This window comes from Echinops telfairi, unplaced genomic scaffold, assembly GCF_000313985.2.
Source record: "Echinops telfairi isolate 266 unplaced genomic scaffold, ASM31398v2 ScPeMD7_20;HRSCAF=75, whole genome shotgun sequence".
NCBI lineage: Eukaryota > Metazoa > Chordata > Mammalia > Afrosoricida > Tenrecidae > Echinops > Echinops telfairi.
In genome coordinates, this window is record NW_022103917.1 from 13,824,599 (window position 1) to 13,843,589 (window position 18,991).

An 18,991-nucleotide genomic window follows, 5' to 3' on the forward strand; every position below is an offset into this window, starting at 1 on the left:
GGCATATTTGTACATTCATTGCCCTCATCATTCTCAAAACATTTCCTCTTCACTTAAGCCCCCGGCATTAGGTCCTCATTTCCACTCCCTCTCCCTCATGAACCCTTGATAATTTATAAATTGTTATTTTGTCATATCTTGCCCTGTCAGATGTCTCCCTTCACCCACTTTTCGGTTGTCCATCCCCCAGGGAGGAGGTCACATATAGTTCCTTGTAATCGGTTCCCTCTTTCCTACCCACTCTCCCTCTACCCTCCCAGTTTCGCCACTCACACCACTGGTCCTGTAGGGATCATCCACCTTGAATTCCCTGTATTTCCAGTTCCTATCTGTCCCAGTGTACACCCTCTGGTCTAGCCAGACTCAATGTGCAACTTTCAAATGCATATGAGGCCATGGAGATTTCCATGGCCTTGGGGAGGCAAACCATAGTCCTCATAGTAACATCCTTGCTTTTCAATACTCTACGAAGGTCGTATACAGCAGATTTAAGGAACGCAATGTCTTTGGATCCCTTGATTGCTTCTTCCATGAATAAATACGGTGAAAGGCTACAATGCTGATGCACACCTCTCTTGATTTTAGACCATGCAGTATCCCCTTGCTCTGTTTGCACAATGGCCTCTCAGTCAGATCTACATGGGCAGTTAAGCATACTGGAATTCCCAACCTTCACAATGCTATTCGTAATTTGTTATGATCTGCACAGCCAAAAGCCTTTGCATCGTCAATGTAACACAACTAAACATCATTCTGCTATTCTCTACTTTTAGACAAGATCCATCTGAAGAGGATCGATTCCTCAGAAGAGGAAGTGAACCAAGGAATATTATGGCTGATACAATTATATTCATTACTTCACTTCCTCTTCTAAATCTGACTTGAAATTTTGGCAGTTTTTCTTTTGAGGAGCTGCTTCAATCATTTGTAAATTATATTCAAAACATATTTACTGGCATGTGATCTTAATGACATTGTTAGGAAATGTACACATTCTCTGGGGTTACGTTTCTTTGGAATGGTTACAAATATGGGTCTTTTGCCCCCCGTTGGCAAGGATTGCTTAGCATAGATGAGCAGCTCCAGAATTTCATCCATCCATTGAAACATTTTAATTTGTACTCTCTTTATCCTGGACCCTTGTCTTTGGCCAATGTCTTTGGTGCAGATTGGACTTCTTCTTTCAGTACCTTTGGTTCTTGGTCATATGCAGCCTCCTGAAGAGGTTAAAAGAGGACCGATTCTTTTTAGTACAGTGACTCTCTATAGTCCCTCCATCTTCTAGTGATGCTACATGATTCTTTCAATATTTTTCCCATAGGATGCTTCTGTATTACAATTTGAGGCTTGAATTTTTTTCTTCATTTCTTTCAGCATGAGACATGCCAGGTGTGTTATTCCTTTTGAGGTTTAATAACTCCAGCTCTTTGTCTTGAGATGTTCTTTGAGATCTAGCCAGATCTTTTAGTTCATCATTTGGACTTAGCTAGTTTATATTCAAAAGCAAGTTTCAGAGTTTCTTCTAACATTTGTTTTGTGCTTTCCTGTCTTTCTAATGACTTTTTGCTGTCTTCAAGTATGCTGTCTTTAATGTCATCCAACAGCTAGTCTGGTGTTCAATCATTAGTGCTGAGTACATTAAGTTTATTCCTCAGATCATCTTTAAATCCAGGTGGAGTATACGTGGGTGATATGTTGGCTTTTATATATTTGTGTTAACATTATTCATCTTCAACTTGAACTTGCATATGAGCACTTGGTAGCCTGTTTCACAGTCAGCCCTTGGTTTTGTTCTGACTGATGGTATTGAACTGCTCTCTTGTCTCTTTCCAGAGATGTAGTTTATCTGATTCCCCTTCCTTCCATGTGGTAAGGTCTTGCGTGTACACACCACTTATGTGATAGTTGGCACCACTCATCTGCCAGTTTCTCATATTGTTCTGGTTTCAAGGTTACCCTGAAGGTTTCAGCAGATCTTGCAGACTAAGACAGACTAAGAAGAAGGAAGGGGTGATCCATTTCTGAAAGTTTATCTACTGAAAACCTTGTGAATAACAATAGTTAGGACATGGTCTTTTAGAGCGGCAGACTTCCGACATGAAGTCACTCAAAAATTGATTGGGAAAGAGCTGCCTTCTCATAGCAGTGTCAATATTAAAGATTTGAATAGAACAAAGCTTTCAGGATGTTCATTTGCTGATGTGGCATGACTCAAAATGAGGGAAAAAAGTATTGCAAACAAATATATATTGGAAGCAGTACAGCCAGACATGTTATCTGGCGATCTAGTCCCTGGAGAAAAATGTCATGCTTGGTTAAGCAGAGAGAGGGTCAGTGAAAAGAGGCAGATCCTTGTGTTGGGCCGGGTTGACTAGAGAAACACATCCAGTGACACTCAGATGTGTGTAGGAAAGAGCTTTCTATCAAGAAGTAGTTCTATATCAGGAAAACATCCCAGTCCAACTAAAATCCATAAGACCGATACTAGTCCATAAGTCCCTCCTCAGACTCAAGCAGTCACGTGCGAAAATGGAGAATGCAGGGAGATCACATACCGGTGGGTGCAAAGTTGTGGATCTAATGGCAGTGGACACATCTCCCAGGATATGGCAGGTCTCAGAGTGGCTCGCCAGCAGGAAGGTAAAGACAGAGAGAGAGGCGAGGTTCCCAGGATGCTCCTTATGAGAAGGCCACGCCCACAAGGAGGCACCACCACGTTGACCTGATTGACAGGTTGAACACCACCCCTACATTTTTATATATCTTCAAGTTGACATGAAATTATGTAACTACCACAACTCTCAACTAGTTGGCTACAACAATGGGCTCACATATAGGAAAGAAATTGTGAGGACGGCACAGGACCAGGCAGTGTTATACATGGGGTTGTATGAATTGACTGTAACTCAACTGCACCTAAAAAGACCGGTTAATATGGCTATTTTTCAAGTTTATACACCACCCACAAATGCCCCAAATGAGGAAATTGAATATTTTTCTCAATTTCTGCATTCTCAAATTGATCAAACATGTAATCAAGAAGGATTTATACTTATTGATGATCAGCTTGGGTACATTGGAAACAGCAGTTGGAAAATATGTCCAGAGATAGCATAATATAATTGCAATAATAACAACGTATGGCAAATATACATGTACCTAAATGTACCAAACATCAACTCTAGCTGAATAATGGCTAAATAGCGAACAATTAAAAAAAACAGTAGGAACATTGATGAAAAGATGTTTATCTTGGCTAATAACCCAGAAAATACAAATTAAGTTCACAGAGCAATATTATTCTACAACCATCAGGCTGTTCCAAATAAAACTTCTGTTAATAACAAGCTATACCGGTAAGAATATGAGGACACTGAAGCTATTATAAACTTCTGGTCGGAACATACGTTTGTATACCTATTTTAGAGACTAATTCAGTAATACCTAATAAAGTTGAGAATATGTGTGTAGTTGAGCTATAAATTGAATTTCTAGGAACCTAGAATAAGCACTGGAAACACATCTAAGGATATTATAGAAGCATTGTTTGTAATAGCTAAAATTGATTAGCATGAATGTCCATCCTTTTCCAAAAATGTTCAGGTTGTCCACTTATTTTCTGTTTTAACTTATAAACATCTTTCACCCCTTGATTGTGGGAGAAAACTGTGTCATCCAGTTTAATCTCAAGACAGGGTGTGAGGAAAATATTCTAATTCTGTTTTTTAACAATTAAGCTTTAAGAAAGAAAAAAACAAACAAACCCACTATAATAGATTATAAGTGAATGAGAACAGCATGTATCACTGTGGAAAGGTTTGAAAATTAAATGTGAAATGAAAAAAAGAAAGAAAACTGCAAAATGTTATATGCAATGTGGAGCTCTTTGTACAGAATTTAAAATACATAAAATATTATTATGTATTATTTATGGATACATTCTTCTTTAACACAGGTATAAAAACATAAACATGGAAGACGCACATCAAATTCAGGATAGTAAGTGTCCATGGGTATCAAGAAAAAATGAGATTGGGTATGAAATGAATTCTTAGTTTTATTTCCTAGAATGCAACCTCTGAAACAAAAATAAGCCAATAAAATATATGCTAGAAATTATACAAATGTGAAAATGAATGAGATTGATATTATATACAGATTCAGAATGGTCTTCAAGAAAAATGAAAAAAACTCTGTAAAGTTAGTGTGTATTGTATGATCCCTTTTGTGTAAATATACATACTTATATTCACAAAAATCTATTAATGTATTTACCTTTGTGGAGGGGAACCAGTGGTCTGGAGTGAGAGAAAGACTTATACTGGTTTTATTTTTTATCATGTGCCAATTATGTATTTCCATTAACCTTAGCTTTACAAAAATCATCATAAACTAAAACTAAAGCCCTAATAGCGTGTGCAATCTCTAGGTTAGTGTTTGTGTATTGAAGATTATGTAAAACTTCCATAGTACCTAGAACAGAGCCTAGTCCATGTCAATAAAGTATATTCTTACATCATTTCTTCATTCACTTATCCTTGAAACACATAGCATTACATAATAACTAGGTTTCATTGTAAACATTACTTTTTAAGCACATTGTGCTATTATTACACCCATTTCTGGACGAGGCAGAGACACAGGGTTGCTGCTGTTTTGATAGGAAATGTGAATTTACATCAAATAATCAAGTCACCTATGAATGGCAGTCCTTTGACCCATTTTCATGTTAGTAAATACTCAGGAAAATGATTTCATTCCACAAAATATGTCTGAATAAATTGAATGATGAGTGTAGAAGATAATCTTTTTAAAAAAATTCTTTTCTTTTAAAAAATCATTTCATTGGGGGCTCATACAACTCTTATTTATCACAATCCATTGTGTCAAGCACATTCGTACATTTGTTGCCCTCATCATTCTCAAAACATTTGCTTTCTACTTGAGCCCTTGGTATCAGCTCCTCATTCCCCCCCTCCCTTGACAATGACAATAGTGACACTATCTTCTGAAGCCACTCTCTATTCTCCTCTTCTAATGGCCATCGTTCTATCTTGGGTTAAAGCAACAGACCCCTCCACTGGTCTTCTGACTTGGAGTCCTGTTGGTTATCTCTAACTTTTTATTTGCATGGTAACTAACTGTATATATCTTTCTAAAAGAAATGTATGTCTATGTCTCCTCCCTATTTGTAAAACCTTTGATGGCATGGCACTGATCTTAAGTCTAAACTCCTTTGGATGGTGAACAGGGCCCTCCACATCTGGGACCTATTTCTCCAGTCATTCATTAGTATCATGTGGTACTGAAAGCTATTTTTGTAGACTTGGAAAACTTCAGATTTTTGCTTCTAAACTCACTCCTTCAAGAGACCTTTGCTGTTACTGTGTCCCCAGTCAAATGGATCCTTTAACTTCATTCTCTGTGATACATATATATTTTATACAGAGTCCTATTGTTGCATTTGTAGATCGCATTTCAGTTGATTTGCTTACATATTTGTCTTTAAGCTTCTAAGTCTCATGGAAGCCATTTTCCAGCCTTTATTTGTCTTTGTATTTCCAGTATTTAGAGTATTTCCTGGCATAGAGGAAGGGCCCAATATTGCATGTGTGCTTCATCAATCAGTGGTGACAGTGATGATGAGCTGGAATATGTAGAGGTGTTGGTCACATCTCTAGAGTGTTCTGTTTTCTAGGATGCACACGTTTAAAGAAAGACGGGAGAGGCCTTACTTCATGCTATACAATCAATTCTGTGGAGTCGATTATGATTCATAATAACCCTATAGGACAGGGTAGAGTCAATTCTGATCCATATCCACCCTATAGGACAGAGTAGAACTGCCCCCACAGAATCAGACTAACACATCATTTTCTCATAGTATGTTGGTTGTATTCAAGCTACTGATCTTTGGGTTAGCAGCTGAGTGCTTAACCACCGGAACTGGTTCCAGTAGATACAACCTACGCAGTCTGGAAAGCAGAAAAAGCATGTGAAACCAGACAAAGGAAATTTACTCAGAAGACCAGAAGCAACATGTATATCCAGTATTGAAATATGAGAAGGTAACTGGTTAAAAAAACTGACTTTTTAAAAATCATTTTATTGGGGCTTCATATAATTCTTATCACAATCCATACATCCATTCATTGTGTCAAGCACATTTGTACATTTGTTGCCATCATCATTCTCAAAACAGTTTCTTTCTACTTGAGCCCTTCATATCAGCTCTGCATTTTTCCCCCTCCCTCCCTGCTCCCCCTCCCTCATGAACCCTTGATAATTTATAAATTATTATTATTATTATTATAAACATTTTATTAGGGGCTCATACAACTGTTATCCCAATCCATACACACATCAATTGTGTAAAGCGCATTTGTACATCGTTTCTCAAAACATTTTCTCTCCACTTAAACCCCCGACATTAGGTCCTCATTTTTCCCCTCCTTCCCCGCTCCCCCCTCCCTCATGAGCCCTTGATAGTTTATAAATGGGTATTTTGTCATATCTTGCCCTGTCCAACGTCTCCCCTCACCCACCTTTCGGCTGTCTGCCCCCAGGGAGGAGGTCACACACATTTCCATGTAATCGGTTCCCTCTTTCCTACCACCCATTCTCCCTTTACCCTCCCTGTTTTGCAACTTTCCTCTAGTTCCTAAATGTTTTCTCCACGCTCCCACTACCATGACTCAAATTCCATCTTGCAAATCTGGCTAGACCAGAGGAGGTACACTGGTACAGATAGGAACTGAAAATACAGGGAATCCAGGACGGATGAGCCCTATAGGACCAGTGGTGTGAGTGGCAAAAAAACTGACATTTTGACAGCTTGTGTAAGAGGATTTTTAATTTGATTATAAAAGCCCAAACTGTAACAGTGGTGCTTTTAATTAAAAGATGGAATTAACTTAAGGTGTACTGAAAGCTTAAGAGGAAGTTGATTCAGTTGTTTTCAGGCTATAATTCATGATATTGTTAAAAGGTAAGTGTTTTGCTTCTAATTTTAAGAGTCCAGGCCCCTTTGGACTTGAAGACAAATTATTGAAGCAACATCATTAACATGCACCTGAAACATGACATTAGCCTGGAGAATGCACCTTTCTCATTGCAAGACATGTTTCCCACACAAAATCTCAATTGAGTCCCACAAAAACCTATGAGATCAGTGGTCCTCGTTATCTTTGTGGAGTCAGCCCTTGACCCAGGGGAACCCCTGGGTCAGATTCAAAAGGTGCCCTCTCCTGTGCCGTTCCCATAATCCATTCTGGGTCTGACCATGTGATCTCTAAGGTTCCATTGGCTGATCTTAGAAGTTGATGGTTAGCCCTTTATTGCTAGTCCATTCTTGTGTGGACGCTCCCCTGAAACCCTTGCCACACCATGGTAACACACTGGCTCCCACCGACAGATGGTTGGTGGCTGTACATGAGCATTAGACGGGAATTGAGCTCTGGTCTCTAGCATTGGAAGGTGAGAATTCTACTACTGAACTGTCACTGATTTTTGTGAGGGGAACAGGGAAGGGATTATGGGGTTAACTATATTGTTTCCAACAGGAAATGTAGGATGCAGTGAGGACAAGCCATTTGGCACCAGATTGCACACGCAGTAAGAGAAGCAGATCTAGAACCTAGATATCCTACCACTAGTTGCAATAGTCTTCGCCCTGTACACTCCTCAAGCTCTCGCTTGGTGGTTTCAGCAGCCTCTAGAGTCTGACCTGAATAGCTGTTGGCTCTGACCCATGTGTCATGTCAGATACTCCAATCTCCAATTTCACACCATTAGTCACTAGTCACTGAATGGAAGTTCAGGATGTCACGAGAATCCAACATTGATCTCTCAATTAAAAAGCAACGCTCCCTTGGGAGCCAAACTTAGCGATAATTGGTTTTCTTGTTCGAATTGTATCTACTGGTCCCTGCATGCAGAAGGTTGTGTGTTTAAAAGATAAATGGATTAATAAGAATATTCTCTTTCTGAACATAAAGCAGGTCACTGCAGGAGCTAACAATGCTTTGGCCACAACTACCTGAAAATTAAAAGTGCCAATAGGTGACATATTCTGCTCTTTGGAAGCGTTGTTAGCGCCAGGGTATCCAGGGAGAAAAATATAATTGAGCAGGAGTAAAAGGAAAGGTTGGAAAAGATCTTAAGATCCTGCTGGGTCTTTTTAAAGAATATTATAATGGTCCTCTCATGCCGTGGCTGGATCTATGGCTGTACCAACAACCTGGTAGGGCTAAAGTAAACCAGCTACTTCTCGTAGTAACTCACATTAGTCTTTGTCAAGTTGTGTGGGCTCCACATATCTAGATGGAGCAAGAAGACGGGCTCTGAGGAAGCAAGGTGAACATCTCCACCATGGGCTTGTCGTGGACATCTAGGGATGGCTTACATCTCCAAACTCAAGTAGAGGCAAAAAGATGAGGTAATTATCTCAAAATATCACTATCCACACTTATCTTTATGCTCTTCTCCTAAGGATGTTGTTTTCTTTCCTATATGACGATAATACCTCCCCTTCTATGTTTCACCTCATCCCATCCCCTCGAAACGTCTCTGATACCTTCCTTACTTCGTTTTCTTTTCCCTTTAGTCTCTTAGAAACTGTGTTCAGTGTTAATTTCTGAAAAGAAAAAACAATAGAAATATCTTCCCTCGGCCCTCTTTTCTCTCTCTAGCTGGCTCTCTTCCACTCTCCTTTACTTCATCAACAATTTTCTTGAAATTATTTTCTTGTGTGTGTTTTCATCTTTCACCACCACATATCATTGTAATTGTAATTTAGATCCTTGTTCTAGTACCTCAGCACACATGACACCTTCTTAATTATAAATTATGATAGCCCTTTCCTACACTTGAATTCTGTGGCATCACTCTCTATTATTATTTCTCACACGAGCTTAATTATTGTTATTATTATTATTTCATCACTGTTCTGATTTTTCTTCCTCCAAAAGATGTGCTCCTTACTGTTTTGTCCTCAGCTCCCAAAACATTTTGTTGACCGCATTCTGAGATCAATGACCAATTTGGTCCTCAGGCACTGGGACCTTTGCACAGGTTATTCTTCTGTCTATAGTCTCTTTGCTTTCTTCTTTTCCTAAGAAGGTACTGCACTTACAGGACACTGAAATATTTCTGAAACAAAGATGATTTTATCCGGTCCTCCAACTTCCTTTTCCTAGAGCAGATTTTTCATTATGTTTCCATCATGAGAATCTACTCAATTTCTTACATTTGCTATTTAGCTGAGATGCTGGCAATCACCAGATAGGCCCTATTATCCAGCTACCTGACAACTCCTGACTCATAATGTAATTTAGATTTTGTAAGTTCACCTTTGCATCAGCACGTAGAAAATCAACTTTTTTAAAATCTCCATGAGAGTTATAATTGAAATATAATACAATGTACTAGTGTGGCTATCATCATTTTCAGTTTTCTCTCTGTAAAATCAAAGAGAGGAAATAAATACTTATTTCCAAATATCATGCAAGCTGGTTGGAGGATTACAAGCTAGGATAGATCTAAAAGTTCTCTTATATGTATTGAGCTGTCACACTCAAATGAAACTCACTGCTGTGGAGTCCATTCTGACTTATGGTGACCCTATATGACAGAGTAGAAATGTTCTTGTGGGTTTCTGAGACTGAAACTCTTTATAGGAACAGAAAACCTCATCTTCCTCCCTAAAAGCAGCCGGTGGTTTTGAATTGCTAACCTTGAGGTTAACGGCCCAGGGGATAATCCACTGTGCCACCAGGGTGTCATGAGCTCTAGACATGTAAGTTATTAAATTACCAAGTCTGTGCTAAACATTTATACAGTAGACATTAAGGTTCTTATTCAAGCCGCTGACTGAACATGAAAAGACAACAAAAATTGAATAAGAGAATGTTATCCTGGAAGGAATAAGAACTGGACAGTAAAACCTGGTTGACACTCTCTGTGCTGTTACTAAACGGACCTGTGATATTAAGACATTTTATGGGTTTGGTTTCTATTTTCAATAAAATCAAGGAATTGAGTCAACTGATAGTTTAAAGTCCTTTCCAGTTTTAACATTACATGATTTGATATTCCATGAGGGGAGTTGAGAGAGAACTAGTATTTATCATATAACATTCATTATATCTTTTTTCATACGCGTATATCCCCAACTCATTTGCCCATCTTCATTTCCACTGTGTTAATTTGTCAAACCCCGCCCTCCCCCCAAGTTAGACTGAAATCCACTCTCTGCCTACTTCACCCTAGCAGCTACAGGTTGACATAGAGGGGGACACAAGAAAGCAGTCGACTTTTACTTTCCTAAATTGATGATAGGCGCGATCAAATTGACACTCAATTCTGCCTGGAAATCATATTATTTTTTCTGGTAGATCGTTTTATCACTTACACTTATCACTATTCTACTCTTGTTCTCCTGTCCTCACACTTCTCAACTGCTCTCCCTTGGCCTCACTCTTCCTTGATGAATTTCTTTCCCGCAACATTGAGAAAACAGAAACTATTAGAAGTCAACATGCTTCCGTTTTTTTAATGTGGTTTCAACTTAACTACAGCTACGCCTCGATTCTTTGGTCCTCCTTTAAAAACGAACTGTTCCTTTTCCTCTCTGAGCTTAACTCCTCCATGTGCTCTCCTCTCACTTCCAAAATAAGCTCCCCACGGATTTATTTAGACACCATCAGCATTGCCTGCATGCTGGATCATTTTTATCAGCCTACAGAAGATGGGGGCCAATGCTCATCTTTCCACAGTTAACATAAAATGTCTCTGCTCCTGCCCCTAGACTCTACCACTCCACTGAAGCTCTTGTGCATATTATCAAATATAAGACATGCTTTGTGTTCCTTTCTGTTGTTTACAACACCATCTAATACAGTCAACAATTCTGTGATTTAGTTTTTTAATTTTTATTGTAATTTGGGTGAACGTTTAGAGAGGAAAGGATTTTCCAAACAGCAAAAAATTCATACACATACTTTTGTGACAATGATTACAATGCCCACATTGCAATCCCCTCTTCTCAATGCTCCCTGTTTCCCATTTCGATTTTTGTCCTTTCTTTTCTACTTTCCATTCCATTCTTCCATTCCAGCCTTCTGAACTTTATTCCTGGACCAATGCTGCCCTTTGGTTCCATATGGCTGATTGTTCTAAGAAATGTGTACCTGCCTACGGTTACTGCTCAGCCTCTATTCTGGTCTATTTTTTGATTGAACGTTGAGCCATGAGGGCGAGAGTTCAGTTCTAGGCCTGAAGATTAAATAAGCAAATCATCAGGGATGCCACCCGTCTCCTGCCCAACAGTGAGTCTGAACATTTTAGGTTTTTGAGTTTTGTACCACATGTCCTGCCATTCTTATCCAGGCCTTTTATTGTGGTACTTTTCTGAGTGGTCAGCAGTGGTGGATAGACACCATCTAACTCTTCTTGATTTTAAGGTCATGGAGGTTGGGGTTCACATGGTTCCATTCATCTTTTGAACTCGTGCTGTCCTTGTGTCTTTAATTTTCTTCATTTTCAGTTGCTCTGCATGGGGAGAGATCAGTATTTTCAGATGGCTGCTCAACAATATGTAAGACCACAGACACTATTCACTGAAGTAGAATGTAGAACGCTGCCTTTGTGAACTATGGTCCTGAGCCAACATCGCCTCAAAATGATTGGTAATGACTAAGACGTTCTCATAGCTTTTCTCTCAGTATGTTTTACTATATTCATAGATATGTTTTCAGCACATAGAAATATGCTGTCGGAGTGTTGTAGCCTTGATTATGGTGGACCAATCCATGGTAAAATATGATACTTGGTCAGTTGACCTCCCTCTTGATCCAACCTGAATTTGCTCTATGTTTAAACATTTCTTGCTTGTTCCAGGAGAGAAATTTTTTCTCTAGCTTTTAAAATATTGTTTGTGGTCTTGTATGTTTATATTATTATCCTTTTCTTTCTGTTTTGTTTATGTTTTCTTCCTTGTCTCTGTTAGCTTTCCCAGTTTATGAAGCAATGAATGCACAGAGACAATAGCTGATGCAATGGGGGGTCAGGAAGGGGGAGGGGAATTGGGGAGCAAACAAGGAATGTGGGCGGGGAGAGGGAGCACTAGAACTGATTATGATGATGTATGCACAACTCTTTTTAGAGGTGACTTAGCTATGGACATGTATGATATGTGAATTTTATATCAAAAGAATGACTAAGAAAAAGAAACCAAGTTGGCCAACGTTTACCATGGGTGCAGGAGGAAGGGGTTTGGCTTAGGGAGTACTGAGTTTATGCTAGGTCATCAATCTAGGAGCACAGAGATGCTGGAGGGAATTTTGGCACTCATCCCGTGGGAGGGCGGCAGCTGTGGTGGGTAGGGCTGGGTACTCTTGACTGCTGGGGGTAAAGTTGGAGGGAAATGTGGTCGAGGTGGAAATTAAACACCGAAATACAGCAAAGTAATGGTGCAAATACTAACTGCTAAGCACAACTGTAGCAAGACTACAGTACTCACTTCACAGGTGCACCCCAATAAACATGGAGGGTCTGGTGGGTCCTTCTGAACCTAATGCTAAACTCACTACCATAACATTTATTAAAGCTCACAGAGGCCACGTATAGGCTTTCTGAGGCTTTGCAAATCTTTACAGGAGCAGGTAGCATCAGCTTTCCCGTACAGAGCAACTAATGGGCCTGAAATGTCAACCTAACCTTACCAGTAACTGTTCAACACTGACAAGACAGAGCTAGCAAATTGGAATAGGCAGAAACAACAAACCGAAAAGGCAGAGGAGTGAGAAGAAAAAAGGAAAGGAGGAAAGGAAAACCAAGAGAGAGAAACGGGTTAATGGACTCGCACAAACATGGCTGCGGGGCAATGCGGAGCATACCCCACAGAGCCAGCACCATTGTCTATGGAGGGTCTGTGCAGGGAGGCACCTGATCTCTGAGATCAACAAGAGACAAAAAGGGGTATACAGGAAGAAAAGAGGGAAACAAGGAGAAGAGGGAAGAGAGGATAAAACAGCTTAGTTCTGGTGAATGTGTTGGTCGCCAAACACAACTCCAGTGGGAAGCACCATGGATCTGGGAGAGTTAGAGGGAAAAAAAAAAAGCAAAGAACGAAGAAAGGGGGCAGGAGATGTAGCGAACTAAAGAGTGAAAAAAAAATCAGACAGCACAGACACTGGAGGTGGGGTTTTGACCAGCTACAGCAGCGGTTCTCAAGCTGTGGGTCGCAACCCCTTGGGGGGGGGGTGTCGAACGTCCCTTTCACAGGGGTTGCCTAAGACCATCGGAAATATGTGTTTTCCGATGGTCTTAGGAACCGAGACCCCGCTCCTCTATATGTCTCCAGGCAGGTCCGCCCACATACAGATATGCCCACCTACGCGGCGTGAAGACTGTCACCCATGCTACACTATGCTTCCAGACAAACTTTCACGTATTTGTCATTAGAAAGAAATATTTCACCATCTATAATGACATATTGTTTTTTGTGATGAATCATGATGCTTTAATTACGTTCAGTTTGTAACCATGAAAATACATCCTGCATAGCAGATATTTACTTGATGATTCATAACAGTAGGAAATGACAGTGATGAAGTAGCAACAAAAATAATTGTATGTTTGGGGGTCACCACCACATGAGGAACTGTATGAAAGGGTGGCGGCTTAGGAAGGTGGAGAACCACTGAGCTACAGGATGGGTAGGGGTGGTGGGGACTGTGCCTCTTGTGGCCAGAAGGTGGTGGGAGAGTAGTGATTGCTAACCACCAGCGTAGATGCTGGTGAAATCCCTAAGCTAGCGGGGCAGGTGATCTGGTTCCTGCTCTGAACAGGCATTGCAGTAATGGAGACTGGCCACGCGCCTCCAGGTCACTGCTCTGCCTATCTCATTGTTTGCATTTTTGTTCACCGGCTGCCTTTCATAGGTATTTGATCTACTTTAGTCTTGCCTTGGGAGCTCTGGATTCCCAGATTACCATCTCTATCTGTTTAAATTGGTTTCTTGGGTGTTTGTGGTAGAGTCTATAGTGTATCTGTTTAGTCTACCAGCTTGGATCTTCCCTAAACAAGTCTCTTGAAATGGGGCTTATGTTATGCTATTTCATCTTTAGCGTCTTCCTCCCTTGCTGACGCCTACTTTTCATTCTCCTGACCTGGCTTCTCTTCTGCCAGCTCTAGAGATCAATGGAGCTCATTATCCCATTTCCATATCTCTCTGTAGGATATTTTATCTACTCTCATGGTTTTGAATAATATCTCTAGTCTAAAGATTCTTACATTTATATCCCAGGACAACCCTCTCCTCTGAGCTACAGACTTAAAATCAGCTGTCTGCTTGACCTCTCCACTTAGAATTTTCACAGACATCTCAAACTGAACGCTTCCTAATGGAATTTTTATCTGTCCCTTCAACTTTCTCTTAGCCTAATCTTTGTCAACTCAGTATATGGTGTTACTTAAACAACTCAGGAGTCATTTTTGATAGTTCACTTTTCCTCCCCCTTCCTGTGGAATATGTTAGAGAATCTTGGTATTTAAAGCTCTAAGATGCCTTTTGAATGTATCTTCTCTCCATCCTTTCTGCAAGCACAGGTTGACTGCCATCCCTCACCTGGCCTGTGCAATAGCATTAATAGTCTCATTCGTTCTATGTGAATTCCCCTATTTCCATTTATTACACACCTCAAGTTATTTTAAACAGCAAATTTTATCACAGGGCTTACAAGGACCTGACTATTTGTTTCCTTCCTAAATTTCCTACACATGTTCTTTCTATTTCCCATGTAGTAGTTTTTTCTTTTAGTTCTTCTAAAACTCCAAATAGTTCCTTCTGCAAGACCTGGTCCTTCTTTGAATGCTATTCGCTACCCCTCCCATCAACCTTGCCTGATTATGTCCTCAGTTTCCAGATTAGCTTCCCCTTGACCATTTCCAACAAAATCATCTATCAAGCATACGTGCATATTTGCACACATGTGCACATCGAGCAAAGCATGTGTTAAATTCATAGTACTTATCACAACTCAAAGCCAAATTCACTGCCATCACATTGATAGCAACCCTATAGGACATTGTAGAACTGTCCCTGTGAATTTCTAAGACTATAACTGTTCAAGGAATAGAAAGCCCCATTTTTTCTCTCCCAGAGCAGCTGGGGTTTTGAACTGCTGACCTTGTAGTTTACATTCCCATACATGACTAGGGATTCTCCACTCACCTGTCTTGGAAGAAGTACGACCAGAGCGTTCCTTAGAAGCTGGAATGGCAAAACTTTGTCTTGAATACTTTGGACATATGTGTTGTCAGGAGAGACCAGTCCCTGAAGAAGGACATCATGCTTGGCAAAATGGAGGGGCAGCGGAAAAGAGGCAGGCTCTCAATGAGGTGAATTGACACGGTGGCTGCCACCACGGACTCAAGCATAGGAACAATTGTGGGGGGGGCACAGGGCCCTACTTGGTTCTATTCCATTTGCATATGGTTGCTATGAGTCAGAAGTGACTGGCTGGTACCTAACAACAATAACAATCACAACTTAAATTATGTTATGGGTCCCTTTCTTTGTTTTTAGCTTTTCTCCCCCTCTAGAATGTAAACTCCATGAGATACAGAATATTCCTGATTTGTAGACAGGAGAGAGAAAGAGAGAGAGACTTTTTCACTGTTTTATGCTAAGTACCTATTTTTAAAAAATTGACACACATTTAACATTCCGTTAATAATTGTTTAATGGATGAATTAATGTATTAAGTGCCTAATGTGGGCTTAGAATTGTTCAAAGCATTTTTACACAGACTTAATATGCCACTATAGGGTGGGGACAATGTCAGAGAAATGACGTAACCTACTCAAGGTGACACAACCAGAAAATGGCAGACTTGGTATACGAATTCGGGCATGTCTCTTTCCACCATACAACGTCATGTCCTCACCATCACAGCTTTACCATCACTCTACTTTATCTCCTTTACTAATGTTTCAAGAAATTGCTAGCAAATACATGTTACGGATTATAGACAACCTTCAATATGATGATGTTGAATGCAATACACATAATGAAATGCAAGACACAACTTTTAATTGGTATGGAATTTCTGGAATTTAAGGAAATAGAATTGACCTTATCTAATTTACACCTAGGGGATTCAGAATTTCCATCGCTACAGATAATAGCACCAGCAGCAGTAGAAACAACCAGAGTAAGATTTCCAAGGAAGGGGCATTTCATCTCTATTTTTCCAAATAAATAGTTGAAAATGGACATATTAATGTGCTCTAGTCACAGTTGGAAGATTTTATTTATGCATTCTATATGAGGTCTGGTGATGCAGTGAGTAAAGCACTTGGCTGATAACTAAAAGTCAGCAGCTCAAACCCACCAGCCATTCCACTGGAGAAAGATGTGGCAGTCTGCTTTGGTGCAGATTCATAGCGTCGGAAACCCTATTAGGCAGTTTGACACTATTCTATAGACTTGCTACGAGTCAGCCATCAACTCACTGGCAGTGGGTTTGATCTTTTCTTTTGTTGTTGTTGCTATACATTATATATATGATGGGGTGATTAAAGTCATGGATTAACTCTCCTAATGGCCCCTTGGAGAATGTGGTCAAATTTATTAAGAATCCTGAACTTCCAAGTGGAGAGCAAATGTTTTGAGAATAACGAGGGCAATGAATGTACAAATGTGCTTTACACAATTGATGCATGTATGGATTGTGATAAGAGTTGTATGAGCCCCCAATAAAATGATTAAAAAAAAAAAGAATCCTGAACTTCCAGAAAGAAGTCAACTATGTAGGGGGAAAAAAGCTATTGGGATATGTATGATACTGATAAGCAGTTTGATTTTCTTATTTCTAAATATAGCATTTGATCAATGGTCATTCCTCATATTTTAATTTTTTAGAAGCAAATTATGGCTATCACTGAGGAAGAAAATGCGACCCTAATTTCAGAATTTATCCTTTTGGGTTTTGGAAATCTTCATGGACTACAGTTTTTCCTTTTTGGGGTATTTCTGACCATCTACGTGATGACTCTTGCAGGCAATATTGTGATCCTAACTGTGGTGTGCATTGATCGCTCCCTTCACACACCCATGTATTTCTTTCTTGGTCACTTCTCCTTCCTAGAGATTGGTTATACCACTACCATCGAACCCTTGATGATAAGGACACTGCTCTCAGCTCATGAGTCCATTTCCTTTGCAGCTTGTGCTTGTCAGTTGTACTTTTTTGCTGCCTCCGTGGCTACAGAATGTTTCTTCTTGGCTGTGATGTCTTATGATCGCTACCTAGCCATCTGTAACCCACTGCATTATACCAGCATCATGGACCACTGGGGCTGCTTACTGCTGGCTGGTGCCTCGTGGATGGCTGGGTTTCTGGCTCCTGTCCTTCTCGTCACCCTCATTTTTCGGTTAAAGTTCTGTGCTGCCAATGAAATTGATCACTTCTTCTGTGATTTGAAGCCCATCATGAGACTTGCCTGCAGTGATACACAAACAGCTGAGATGACAACTTTTATATGCACTGCTTTATTTTCCCTTGGTCCCTTCATATTGACTTTGTCTTCCTATATTCATATCATTGCCACCATTCTGGGGATTCCTTCTACTACAGGGAAGCAGCGAGCCTTTTCTACCTGTTCCTCTCACCTGACCGTAGTCACTCTATATTATGGGACTCTCGGCATTGTCTATGGTTTCCCATCAAGACCTCAGTATGAAGATTTATTGAAGTTGCTTTCCCTTCTCTATACAGTGCTTACCCCTGCCCTCAATCCTATCATTTACACTCTAAGGAACAAAGATGTGAAGGCAGCTCTAGGTAAAATGTTGCGATAAGAAATGTCAAAAATTGTTGCGATAAGATATTGTCACAAGACTTTTAATTTTTGTTTTCTCTTTATTTTTCTTAATGGATCTTGGTACCTTTTGAAAACCCCAGCAGAATGCAATACATTGTGTAGTGTCAAAAGTAGTTATTGGGAAATTGATGGATTTGTATTTTATCAGTAGGAGACTAGTTCAATAAATTAAAACACATCCACACAATGGAATAGAAAGCTGTCATAAAAATATAAATAAATAATACTGATATGGAAAGATCTCACAAAATATTGTGAAGGGCTAAAACAAGGTACAGCACAGTGCATATATTTCAGCTCCATTTATGTAAAAAAGGCAAAAGAAAGTATTTATACTTGGTTGATTGTAAATGCGTAGATTATTCTACAATGATACATATGAATTTGGTGCTATCAGTTTCTTCTTATTTGAAAAACTAAATGGGAGAGGAATGTACATTTTGAGATGTGATCATGTAAATAACTTACTGAAAAGCCATCAGAGTTTAACAAATCATTGTAAATCAAATAAAATATATAATGGTTAAAAGGTCCAATTTCATACACTAACATGGAAGCACATCTGGACACTTGGGAGGTTTCTTTTCTCTAACAGAAATATGATAACTTCTTTGAGGGCAATGATCTTGTCATTTACTACTTACGCATTCTTCTACAGTGTCTTAAATGCTCCCAAATATGTTCCTAGCATAGGTATTTGGCTCAACACTTATTACTCTCATCCAAGCTAGGGGAGTTCAGTATTCACCAATTATAACAATTTCAGACAACTTGATGTGATCTTATTTCTAAAATGAAGAATCCAAGGGAGAAATGTGTGAGCTGCATTTTTATGCTCCTACTCCACCTTAGCTGTGCAGCCAAAAAGGCTAGCTAGGGTCTGGGTACGAAGTGAAATGGCATCTTATGATCTTCCTTAGATAGTTCCAGAGTAACTTCCTTTAATGTAGATATGTCCATATTCCTTTTGTCTTGAGGAAAATTGACAGTAAACTTTGTGGTCAGTGGTGGAGGATCTTGAGCACGGAATTTTTAGAAAGGCAGCCTAAACCATTCATTCATATACTTAATATATTTATTACATATAAATTTAACATATACA

General features: G+C 39.6%; 1 protein-coding gene across 1 annotated transcript; it reads left to right on the forward strand.

Annotated features, from left to right (window-relative positions):
* The first annotated feature begins 16,936 nt into the window (after window positions 1-16,936).
* Window positions 16,937-17,866, forward strand: LOC101653518 (olfactory receptor 11L1-like). Its single transcript, XM_004715393.1, has one exon. The coding sequence runs from the start codon at window positions 16,937-16,939 to the stop codon at window positions 17,864-17,866; it is 930 nt and encodes a 309-aa protein (XP_004715450.1).
* The last annotated feature ends 1,125 nt before the right edge of the window (window positions 17,867-18,991 follow it).

Excerpts from the sequence above, each read along its gene's own strand:
- LOC101653518 (XM_004715393.1), top strand. The coding sequence starts at position 16,937 with ATGGCTATCACTGAGGAAGAAAATGCGACCCTAATTTCAGAATTTATC.